Here is a 13,394-nt window from a genome sequence, read left to right on the forward strand (position 1 = left end):
CTTTCTGCACTCAGACTTTACTGAAAAATTGCAGATATTGATGATTGCATTTACCATATCTAATATACTGTCTCTATTTTGTGTTTAATGTTTTTGATGTATTTTCTTAATAAGCAGTCATTTTGTGCATATGCTGCCCCATTATTCAAAGACTTCTTTTATCCTTCATGTTTCCATTAGATAACTCCAGGACCAGGAGGTAGCAGGAAAACAGTTCACTTGTCCCAGGATTCTCTTCACCATGAGTGAGTATCAGTGATGGGAATTACAATTTTTTGTTATTATTAGCTTTACAATGGTACCTCTGCCCCAAAGCCACATTTTACAACTGCATAAATATCTCTTGTGATGAGAGCCTCAGCTCAGTTATGTGATGGTCTTTATTTATTATGAGTACTTACAATCCTTTTTAGTTAATTTTTTTGTGTTTCTTAAGGAAACATGAAAATCAGTGCTTTGTAATATGTTTTTATTAACTTTCTAAATACCCGTTCCTAAAATACAAACTTGTTTAAGGCTGGATAGCAAAAATGGGATGTATGAAAATACATAAGCATCACATCTTCTAGTCTTTCATGTGAGGAAGAAGTTTATAGTAATTTTTACAAAAAGATATTGAATTCATTGTTTAAATACCTGTAAATAGAGAGTGTAATTAATTTTGTTTAGTTACTTTAGTGTGCCATTATTGTAAACTCTTATTCTCTTCAGCTGACAGCACTTAACAGCATTACTTATTGGTTACATCTTTTGAATACTTTGAGGATTACATTTTCCTTTATTTTTCAAATCAAAACTCTAAAACACAGGCATACATGATGAGGAAATAGTATACTTGGAGATACATTTATGTGTTCTAACTGCTACTAAATATATCGTCCACAAATTAAAGCAAAACTTGCCAAAGCAGAGATACTACAGACCTCAGCTCCTCAGTACCAACTTTTACACCACTGATCCACCTCTGTTTCATCTCATAACTTGATAAAGTGTGTGCAAATTCAAGAGGTTTTGATTTCATAAGTTATTTCTACCATAACTTATTATTACGAAGTAGTAATTCAGCTGGGCTTTACTTTTGCTTATTTTAAAAGAAATAAGCAGACAAATAATATTGTAATTAAGGGAATGGGCAAAAAGTTTAAAATGAGTGTGATGTATCACTTTCCCATTAAAAAAGGTCTTATTCTTTTTGAAGGGTTTTTAATATCTAATTATGAGGTGTATTCCAATTACTTTGATGTACTTTTTCACTAGAAATATGTTTTTACTGATCATTTAGTCTGTAATAAACTGGTTTGGCACAATCCACAAGAGTTTATGTGGAGGATACCCCAGTTTGCTGCTCCTCCTTGAGCATTTGCTGTTCACACTGGTCAGAGACAAGACAAACATCTATGTAGAATTTAAATCTAACCCATTATATTCTGATTTTCATCAGCCCCTGGACAATTGTGACCATATTTGTTGAATCACTTGCAAATGTGATGTTTTTACTTTCCATCCACTACCAACATCAAAGTTGTGTGTTTATAGAATCTCCCAGTTTTCACCAGATTTTGAACTATTGAATGCAGTTGATGAATGTTTTGTGTCCAAAATATATAGATGTCTACTTTGTCTCAAGGTATACTTTTGACTATTGCTGTAATTCCTTTTTTATTTCCAACTCCTTTTCCTTAATCACCTTAAAAGTAGAAAAAGCAGTATGGGTGTTCTGGTGACAGCTGGTCTTTTATGCAAGAAATGAGAGGGTTGACTGCTCATTATCAAACTCTGAAGACCTGAGTGACAAAAAGCCACAAAATTTTTAGATTTGTGACTTGAAAATAAAAGAGATTTAAACCAGACAATTCCATGGAATTGGAATCTTCTCAGTATACTAATTAAAGTAAAAATTTAAGTGTCATTATATGGCTGCTTAGAGGAGAAAATTGGACTAAATTATATTGAATGGAACTGTTTCAGAAGAAGCATGGCTAGGTTAAGCTGTAATCTTTGGTTACACTTCTAGAGGAACATGCAAACATAATAGCAGATAGTGGGGATGTTCTTTTCTGTGCAATATTGTGATGGATGGAATTATTTTATCCTTTGACCAAAACCTATTGCTTGCTTAACCCAAATAGTATGTAGATGCTACATGTAACTTGAGATCCCCCTTGTTGTAGGGGTTTTTTTCTGTCTTCTTTTCATTTTGCAAGTGTGCAGGTTTGTATGATGCTTGCTACAGCTCCATTCAGATGGTAATTCAGTTCTTTGTGACCACAGTGTGTATGTGAATCAGTATTATGCTTTTACTGCTGTTGAGGGAAGAGGCACATTTTGACAGCCCTGTGTGTCAAAATCTTACTCCGAATTTCCATCTCTGTGAAATAAGGCTGCCAATAGTCACAGTTTTGCAGTTGTATGGAAATACGAAGCCACTGGGTCTTCAGACTTGGCTTTTCGCTTTAGATTCAATCTCAGAGCTCAGTTTGTGAAATAATACATTAACAGGTAGCAGGTAGTCCAAACTACTTGAAAGTCTTTTCAGCTATAATCATTAATAAGTACCACTTCAGTACTAAATATGGAATTACTCTAATTTATGGCATGTGCATTGTAGGATATTAAAATACCATCATTTACGTATTATTTTAGCTTGTTTGACAAAATATTATTACCTACAAAGCCAGCAGCTACTCAGAAGTGAACTCGGTGATGCATTCTTTCAGAACTGTTACAAACTTAGGGAGTTCAATAAAAATAGCCCATTAAAATAAACCATTGCCAAAGGCTGTATTTTCCTGGCAGGCAATAAAATACCCAAAAGCACGCACAGACTGGTCATATGATAGCATGTGCTTTGTTAGTTATATTGTTAAAACTGTCTTTTCTTTTTCTCCCACAGTCACTGGTTTAGCCCTGGGGCTAGGAAGGAACATAGCCAGGTAAGAACTGCTTTGATCAAGAACAGTTTACTTGAGATGTATAAAGAACTTTAACTACCTCTACTCCAGAGTTAGTGGGCAAATATTTTAAGAAATTTCAACAAAGGAGGTATAATTTCATATCTTCTTGGGAGCAAACATACAGGAGTGTATTTCCAAAATTGTCTTAATTAAAACTCTTTAATTAGTCACTTAATTTCACTTAAATATTCTTGAGGTTTTAACATTCAAGTGGAAATTCTGAATTTTGTTTTTTAATAATTTTGTCAATTGTGGTATCTCCAAATGTTACCTTTTTCAAAATGCTGGAAAGCAAAACAGTTTGCTGCGAAAATCAAGAAACACAGAACCAGTTACACAAGTGGAGAGGCTTCTACAGGAAGATCTTCAGTTCCATTTTTCTGCATTTCTTTGGTTACAATGACTACAGTAGAAAAACAGGAGCTGTTAAATCTCCATCGTGGTACAAATATTGGTGAAAATACCTTATTAGTTTGTCTGCTGAGCCCCCACAGTGCAGTCCCTGGGAGATCCAAGCCTAGAGATGTAGTTGCAGGAATGTGAAGCTGTATTTATTATTTGATTGGTAGCATAGCGCTTAGTTCTTTAGCTTGTCTTCAGAGATGGAGGAATACCTTTATGAGTGGTAGAATGATCTAAACAGAACTTACTGTCCAAAACTATAAAATGTGAAAATAAATCTGATTTCATTTCATAAATGTATAGTTAACTTCACCTGTTCAGTAAAAGTAGCTGAATATATCATCAATGCATTGAAATTGAACACAAACATTCAATTTCTTTAAGTTGGAAAAAATCTATATAACAGTTGATTTCCTTAGATCTGTCTCAATTTGCTGGTACTTTTGCAAATGTAAATAGATTTGAAACTTCAAAAGGAAATAAAATCTGAAGAGTCCTTAGAAGGTTAATTTTAGGATTATCCATCATGAATTAGCTCCAGTAAGTCATAGTTTAAAACTTTCCTGTTCCCTCTCCTTTCTTTTGAACTCCAGAGCAAGCAATGTTGCTTACCCAAAACTGCCAGAGTAGATAAAACATAGTAGTTTTAGCTGTAAATTGTGAGATTCCAGCATGTTACAATAAGCTGTCTGACACTTAAGCTCTAAGTAGACAGCTTTATATAAATCATATTTAATGGTCATTATTTTGAAATAATTTTCCTAGTTGAAGAAACATCTAAAAAAGAATTAGATTACTATGAGTTTGAGTAATTGTTTAAATCTTGATCGTCTCATGTAACGGGGTTAATTGAAGTTGTACTGTTTACTTCCTTAAAAAATTCTGAGCTGAAAAATAAGGAAATTCCCAAATGAGAAGTAACTTAATGTATATCATATATCATATACATTCTCATGTATATCATACATGCCAGCATTGATTTTCAGCCTAGAAGATGAGAAATGTCTGCTTAGCTGGTATAGAATGAATTAATCAATTTTATTCAGATAATAGTAAATTTTAGGTAATTTTGTATTTTACATGGATTTTTTCATCTTTCCTAAGAGCTGTGTTGTCAGAGGTTGTTGGAAGTTAACTGAATTTGTAACTTACAGATTAATAAGGACTTGTGAACTAAAGCTTTTGTTATGAGTTATAGATGTTACCGGTGCATAAGGAGTTTGAGCTTTTTGATAAGACAGAAGAAAAGAAATGGTGTAATGGTGGTGTAATGTAATTTTGACAACCAATGAAATTCTCACTAACTTTATTTATGTTATAAACTATTTTACTGCATCTGAGAACGAGATAGTTGAAATGACAGGAAGCATTCCTTGTACAGGAAGGAAGCTGTAGAAGGTGGGGGGAAAACGTTCAGTTTTTCAGACTGGCAGCAGTTTTTGGAGTCTGTGCTCATTTACGACATGAAGGTGTGGTTGGCCGAGTCTTGAAGTTGATCATTTCCTAACTTCCATGGGATTTTGAAGTGTCTTCCTGTGAATATTAGGTCAATTTATCTCTACTTTGTTTCTCAACAGTCTTTCATTCTATTTGTTCTTCAATATATGAGACATTTCAAACATTTGTGGAGGTTTTATACTGTCCGGTTTTAATTTTTTTAGTATAGTATTCTGATGGTTGTTTTTTACTTAGTGCACCTGACTCATCTGACAAACATCATAATGCTGGAAATAGACTTTAGAGTGTTGGAGATAGTCTGAATGAAAATTCTTACTTGTCTAAAAATAAAAGACAGCTTGTTTCAGAAGCTGAGTCATCATTTCAGTTAAATAAGTCCTTCACTACTCCTACTTCCTCACTATTACAGGAAACTTTAATACTGTGTTTGTGTTTATTCTGCAGCTTGCAAATTACTAAAACTCCTGGGGCTCAGAAGAATTTATAACTGTTTCATAACTGCTTAGATACAAGTGCTAACATGATTAGTTTTTTTGTAAATTAAGTGTCCTCCAACACTTCTAATTATACAACCTCAAAAATTTAAATTGAAATTGTGAAAATCATAAAATTTTACACATAAGTTAATTGTGAAATTGTGAATTGCATAACTTTCTATTACGCTTTGAAAATGCTTTGATTCTTATATTTTCAATTATTTAGGCATTTTAAATTAGTGGATATATATATATTTACATATTTTATATATATATTTACATATTAGCTATTATTGTAAAATTCTATTAATATTCATCTCAAAAGTCATGGGTGAAAGCTATTGACAGATTACTCAAGAGAGGAAATAACTGCATTGTCCAGATAGCAATTCTAAAGAGAAAATAAAGGCATTGTTTGTGAGAGTCTTCTGAATTATTTTTTTTTTTAACAGCTTCAACTCTTGCGAGACAACCGCTCAGAGAGGGGACACAAGAAGAACAGCTCTGTAAAAACAGCCAGCAGGTAACTTAATGTGGTATTTGCCTTTAGTACAGTTTAGGAATTTATTGATTCCTTAAATCTTTATGTAAAATTTACACTGTTCTTTTGGGGTATTTTCAAAGGTCTTCTGGGTTTTTTTTATGACTTACTTTCATGAATTTTTTACATGGCATAATCTTTGCCTTATATATGAGTATTAGACCTCTTTTGTTGACTATGCAACTGCACTTTTATCAAACTTAATCTATTTAGAACATCAGAACTAAATGGATGCCAAAGTAAGGTTTGTGCTTCTGGCATGTAAGTTAAGCACTGGAAATATACAAAATTCTATTATGCATATCTGAAATCAAGAAGATAACTCAAATGCTATAATACTTAAATTGTTCTTGTATTTTGACAATAAACATTTCATTGTGAAGACTTAATAAAAACAAATCTAATTCTATTCTCCATCTTCTTTCCTTCCTCTCAAAAGACAAAAAATTCAAGACTGAACTTACTGGTCTAGGAGTCTGTTTCTAGAGGGTTTTTTTATGTACAAGTCACCTGCTGAATCTATTCTACCAAATAATTATTATAATTCTAGTTTTTCTCAAAACAGAACCTACAGAAATGCTTGTCTTGCTATGCACAACACCTTACAGAATTTTTATGTTGTCCTGTAAAGATGACAATGTGTTAACAAACCACTTTTATCAAAAAGTTGTAATAAATTTATATCAGTATGTAGTTCTGTGGTGCCACTTGAGAAAATTTCCTGTCAGGCAGTTGAATTTCACTATATATGTGGTCACCCAGACCACAATTTTTAATATTTTTAGGTACTTACCTTGATGATTACCTGGAAAAGTATACCAATATTTTTTTTTAATATATGTATTAAATAAGAATTTGTTTCATTGTATACTAGTTCTGGTTACATGCTCTCAAACATAGGTTACAGAAGTGTCAGTCATTCATCTATAGAAATTTTGATTATCTTTTTCTATCAAAACTCTTATATTAAAATTCTGAAAATTTCTGCATAGATTTTCTGGCAAGATTACTTGTTAAATTATATTTTTACTCTGAATTTTAGAATTACTTAACTTTAGATAGAATTTTCACCATAAATGCAGTCTTACTATCGGACTGCTTACACAAAACTGAGAGTTTAATGTGGGTTTAAACTGAGCAGTAAGAAACAGATTATATTCTGAGTCTCTCAGGATCTTTTTTATGCTGTAGCAAAATAAAACAGAGTTTGAGGAATTCAGAATCATAACTTAGGTGTTTGTTGTCCTGACCAGTGAAGCTCTTGGGAACTGATGTTTACCTGCACAAGCAGTTAGAATAGAGACTTGTAAAATGGCCTTGAAAACCTGAAGTTATCTTTAACCACTCTTCACATCCAGTTAACAGTACCTTAATAGACGCTTATCCCAATAAATATGTGGTGGGTTTGTGTACAAGTAATAGGTGGTAAATTCAAGACTGAAGATTAGCATTTTCTAAAAAATATCTGTATTGTTCAAGTAGGGCTTACATAAGAAACTAATATTACAATGTAAATAAAGATTCATCCAAATGAGTCAAGTTATTTCAAAATAATTATTTGTGCTCTTTCAGAAAAACACAATTCTCTCTGTCTGCCATGGAAACTTGAAGTGACTTTAAAAAAATATTTCAAACTACAAAATCTTGTTTTTAGTAGGCCATATGCTGTCTTAGAACCTCAAAGCATGCAGTCTTGTTTACAAGATAGATAATAAAAATATATGGACACCTCAAACTAATTCAGATGAGTAATCTCCTTAAAAAGATGCGTATGAAAAGCAGTGGCTGTGACCTTATATTGCCTTACTCTTTGTTGCTAAATGCAGTGAGAAACAGCAGTAGTGGAAAAGTTTTGGACATTCTATAAAATTATTTTACTTATCCAGAATACAGTCTAATCTGGTTTTTTAGCAAGACTGAATTTCTCTGGATCTTCTTTGTATGGTTTTCAGGTATCTGTATTTCTTCTTCGTTTGCCTTTCTGGAAGAGCTTGTTTCTGGTTTTCATATGTGTATTGAGATATGTACATATACACAATTTTTTATGCTTGCCTTGACTTTTCTTACCCCTTTTGGGTTGCTGAACACAGTTCTTGTTTAAGCATGTAGACATTACATTAGAACAGTGACTTGTGGAATAATTTACTCTGTAAATACATCAGAAAGGTGTGGAGCTCTAAGCGTGGCAGTGGTCTGCAGCTGTCTCGTTGTGGTGGAATCCTACTGTCTGGGATGAGCTTTACTGCACTTGCTTTAATGTCTTAGGTTTCTTCTGTCAACATTAATGATAATTGTCTAATCCTGTACAAACTGTTGCTAGTGGCAAGATAATCAGTTTGTAGAGAACTGTTGTATGGCTACCGATGGACAGATGTTAAGGAGGGGGACAGTCCTGCACCACAAAACTTAGAACCAGAATAGATTATATTACACATGATGATACAATTCAGTATATCTGTCTATTCTATTCTAAATACTATCTATACTATGTACAGATAGTATTTAATCTGTGAATACATACTTTTCCCATTCATTTTTTAAGTTATTAACAGTACCAAAAAATACTCTTTTAAAAGCTGCATTTCCTTCTCCTGTAGAGCCTTGAAAAAGTTCTCTGTTTACATTATCTCTCTACATTAGGATGGGAAGAGTCTCCTCCCCAAAGCAGCTACACTGCTTAAAGGTGATAGATAATTCTTCTGGCTGCTTTTTTTCACCCCCTATTCTTTTGCCAGTAAAGAAGGGGTTTTTTCTGATTTTTTTAATATGCTTTGGGCAAAACCAGCCTGGTTAGCTCAAGTCACCTATTTAAATTAAATTGGCTGGTTTTGTACAAACCATATTAAGGCCTGCTCACATGATTTTTTCCTCCAGCAGAGCTGTGGAGATGATAATCTCCAGCAGATGTGTGATAACAAATAGCTTGGGATAGTAATGTCTTCATCTGGCGCAGTTGTTAGCAGACCAAATGTCTGTCTGTAGCCCGAGGCAGTGGGCAAACAATTGCACATGATTGAGTTACAGGGAGTTAACAAGTTTCTGCTTGGCAGCTGAACTGCCAAAGCTGGTCATGGGCTCTTTGCCTGCTTCCCTCATAAGGTAAAATATGTTTTCTTAAGATACTTCCTTAAAATTTTACAAAAAAAAAAATTACCTAAAAACTTACCTAAAGGAGATTTTTCGGTGGCTAAGAGATTCCTTTGATCGGCAATGGTGACAGTGTTGAAGGATATTTTGCTGAACTGCTGTAACATGATTTTGAACATGTAATTTAATTGTTTACTGTGGGGGTGGACCTCCATCACACAACTATGTCTCTGTCTTTAAATACATAATGTACTTTTCCTCACAATACCATTATGAAGAGGGGAAGTACCTTTGTCCTCATTTGACAGAATAACCAGAATACTTAACCACCTTTTGCCTTTGGTCATACAGTTGCTGTGATAACTAGATAATTTATGCTGAAATCTGGAAGCAAGAGAATTGCAGGTTGGGAAACCCACGGACTGTGAATAAGTTACTCTCGTGTAATTATTTCCTTTACATAGAGGTCTTGTGTCATATTTCTTTTGTAGTGTGCTCCTGTTAAGTACCATGAGTTAGTTCATCTACATATTTATTTTTTCTTACTGTATTGTAACTATAATTTGAAACATGCTTGAATTGAGAAACTGAAAGGAAAATAGCACGCAAATTCTTACCACTTAGTAATTTTTTGGTGTTGAATCTTGATAATTCTGTATTGGCTTTCCACGTGCCAATGTTCCCCCAAAGACCTCTGAAAAAGGAAAAAAAAAATCTACTTTTAGTTCCTATGCAGTTCAGTCCTGGCATGAAAGAAGGCTAAGTCATACTCATGAAAGTTTTCAAGGTGGAGTAGAATTTTACATGCCAGGTTTCACCTACCTAACTGTGGCTTTTTTAAGAATTTAATTAATGTGTGCCAATCCTCCAGTGATCACATGAGCTGGCCAGAAGGCTTTGAAGTCTTCTCCTGCCATGGTGAACAGCACAGCCTGAAATTCTTCATGTTTTTTTCTACCCTCACTTTCCCTTCTTTCCCTAATTGTTCTCAGTCCAGTTTAAATTTGTGCCTTGTGCTGATACAAGAGGATGACTCTCACGTGATTTCACTTCTTGTAACTGTGTTCTCCGTGAAGTAGTATTTAAATAAAGCTTGTAAGAGAAAGAATTACACCAAACCTGAGGAGAGCTTTTCAAAAGTGTGTCATTGTTTTGGTTAAAATTGCAACTTTCTGTCTTTCCTGGTTTTAAAGGATAAACCCTGTTTGTGCATTTGTACAGCACTTGTTCATCTCCATCTGATGATATGGAACATGGTACTTTTTTACACAGATGTGACAAATAACATTACAGCTGCTCTTTATTTGATCTTCTAAAGAGACAAAGATGTGCAAGGATTCTGCCTGCTCCCACTTTCCCATCGTGTCATCTGTTGTTTGGGAAAGAGTCCTAATTTGCAACAGATACAAAACTATTTGTCGAGGTGCAGGTTTGCCAAAAATAAATGAAACTATTAATTACTACGTTTTTTGAGCAGCTGTTAATGGATTGGGATAAGAAAACTGTACATTAGACTACTGGTTAATTACAAGAACTGTAATTGTTTGATGTGGCTTTTGTGGAATGAAATTACAATACCAGAGGAGGTAAATTCAGCCAGGTTTTGGAAATTATACACCAAGATGTGCACATACTTAGACTGCAGAAAAGCAAAGGAATGCATAGCTGTTTTATTAGGTGATTTGCTTCTGCCATTACATGAATATTATGCCATCATATTCTCAACAAAAATACTTTAAAATAAAGTCATATTTAAACATGCCTTTTAATTCAAGTGTAAAATTATTAAAGGTAGTAAGTTAATGTCTTATAACCCCAGAGCTAATAATGCAGGAGATTCAGATACAACATTAAAATCCAAATGTGTTTACATCATTAGAAATTAACAACTAAGCAGTTTTATCTCCTCTTTGGAGTGTCATGAAGCAGTAACTGTGCTGTTATGATTGCTGCTTAATAATATTTGCAGTTCCAGATTAAATTATGTGAATGTTTGAGGACACTTTGCTTCACTCCCTTGCTGTCACCCTCAGGGACAACATTATTCCATCAGTTTGGTATTCTCCTTCCCTGGAAAGGGTAAAAGATGATGCTGTTTTGGGAGAGGGCAATTCCAGATTGAGTTTTCTCTACCGTGGCCTTATTTTTAGGGTGCTGAAAAGATTTTCACATGGGAGAGGAGGACAGGGCCATGACAGTTTAATTGTTGTTTCAAAATGTAGCCAGTGTGTGATGCTTTAATTTTATGGAAATCTTAGAGCCTCAGTAGTGCTTCATGGATAGATTTAAAGTATCTATTGAATAAATACTGATTAGTCATCTAATGTCCTGAAAGTGTCACCTTTTAATTTGCATAATGAGAACTTTTGTAAAACTAGCAGAAATTTTGAACTGTACTCTGTTTTGCAAATACGTTTTTTTGTGTGATATGAGCAGATTTTTTCCATCTTTAACATAAAACTACCAGCTGAATTTTGTTGTTCTTGCACTAAAATCTAATATACTTTATAATAAAGTACATAAACAAGCTGCTAAATGGCACTGAAAATTTGTCATTTAAAATGGAGTTCCAGGTATATGATTATGTTAACTAACAGGAAGTTATGTTTTCCTGATTTTAAAAGCATGCAAATCAAAAAGAAAAATCAGATAACGTCTAGAAATTATGTAACTCTGGATCCTTCTGATGTACTATCTGGATTGAATTTTTCACCTGAATGAACTGATAGCAAATCTCTCACTTTGAAGTGACCAAATTTTAGCACATGGTGTGCTTGTTTCTCATGTTCAGCTGCATTAGATGCTGTGTCTTGTTCTCTTTTTGCACAACTTTGTGTTCCAGAGCTCAAACTTTGTTTGTCTCATCTTACCTGTTAAAATATTAATGGCATGAGGACAAAGTTATTTTATACTTCAGATGTCTGAAGACCCTTCCTGCTCTGTAAGGTCTGAGGAGGAGCTGTGCACAAGGGCTTGCACTGTCATCCCACAAACTGTTTAAGCTGTAGTTGAGCAGCTCTGCAGTGAAGGAGGTTGTTTTGCGCTCTGGTTTTCCACCACTCATTTGTCCCATCGTCTCCCCCACCACAAGAAATTTGGTTTTGTCTCTCTGCATTTCTCCACAAAGGCACATGGAAGCTGCCTATTATAAGGATGAAGATGAATAGCAATGCATGAAGGAAGGGTGGGTTTCCCTCTTTCTGGTTTTATTGCACATTAAATTCTGCAATTTTTGCATCAGGTTCCTACTAATCTCAAAAGGATCCTTGAATATCATATGTGTAAATCAGTATCCCCTCATGCATGTTAACTAAAATTCTGAGGCATAAGCACACTGACTTCTATTTAGACTGTGATTTTGTGTGGTGAGAGAAAGAGTTTAGAAAAAAATTTAGATAATTTAGATAGCTTGCTTCAAATTACATAAAAATTCAATTTCGTCTTCCATTTTTGTGCTACTGTATTACATACTTGAATTTTTAGTGTTGCTTCTAATTCTTTACCTATTTTAAAAGATGTTGAACACAACACTAATGCTTGCAATGATTTAACCTAACGCTATATGGCTGTAATCCAGAACTTTAAAATGTGTATTTTTAAATCTTTCCAGAAAAATACATTTGTTCCATTTTTAGCTTATTTAGTGAATTTCATTCTTGGTAAACAAATATGTATTCAGAAATATCTGGAAGAAATAGTGTAGCTGAGTACATTAGCAAGTCCTTCCTCTAAAGTATCTGTTCAGATCCATTGTTTACTGCTCAAGTCATAAAGATATTTTCTGCATCACTTCAGAGCTGGACTGAGGCCCATATCTCTCAAATAGCAACAATTTGCAAGGTGAAGAAGAGACCAAAAAATATTTGCTTTAGAATTTGTGAAAAAATAATGTCCTGTAACACGTTGATGTTCTATTACTGCAACCTGTTTTCAAACTAAATTTCACCATTGCATGAATATGAGCTTTATTGTTATAATGTATTTCTTCACACAAAACAATAATGGAACTTGTCATCAAAATATTTAGAAATATTCTAAATTAATATGAAATTTATATTCTTAGGTAATGTAAATATTAATTTCCTGTATTGAAAATGTGAAATCATGTCATTTGTTGAAGAAAACGGAAAGTTTTTACTATCTAATTCTTGACAGAAGTGTATTTTTTGGGTTTATTCCTTCAGTGTTCCTTGGTGACTTGTTTGTACACCAAGATATTGGTTTGGATTTGCCTTTGTGTAATTCATATACTTTTGATCAATTCCAACTCATGCCCAATTATATTACACTAAATTAACATAATTCAACAGATGTTGATATTTAAATGTTTTCTGGCATTCACATCTTGGACAGCTGTCTTTGAGCTTGGGGAAAAGGCAAACATTTAGAGTTAAATGATGAACATATGCTTAAATTACTAATTAGAACCAAGAAAAAACAATGCATTATCCTTTCTGAGGGCAGTAGGCCTCTACT

The 13,394-nt window shown here is 33.7% G+C and overlaps 1 protein-coding gene across 1 annotated transcript in view; it reads left to right on the forward strand.

Annotated features, from left to right (window-relative positions):
- Window positions 1-13,394, forward strand: part of GPATCH2 (G-patch domain containing 2) — a 118,106-nt gene that overhangs the window by 82,843 nt on the left and 21,869 nt on the right. Inside the window, exons 6-8 of the mRNA XM_066546413.1 lie at window positions 181-245; window positions 2,894-2,933; window positions 5,743-5,813. Coding sequence (XP_066402510.1) covers window positions 181-245; window positions 2,894-2,933; window positions 5,743-5,813 — 176 coding nt within the window. The remainder of the gene's footprint in view (window positions 1-180; window positions 246-2,893; window positions 2,934-5,742; window positions 5,814-13,394) is intronic.

This window comes from Molothrus aeneus, chromosome 3 (genome assembly GCF_037042795.1).
Source record: "Molothrus aeneus isolate 106 chromosome 3, BPBGC_Maene_1.0, whole genome shotgun sequence".
Lineage (NCBI taxonomy): Eukaryota > Metazoa > Chordata > Aves > Passeriformes > Icteridae > Molothrus > Molothrus aeneus.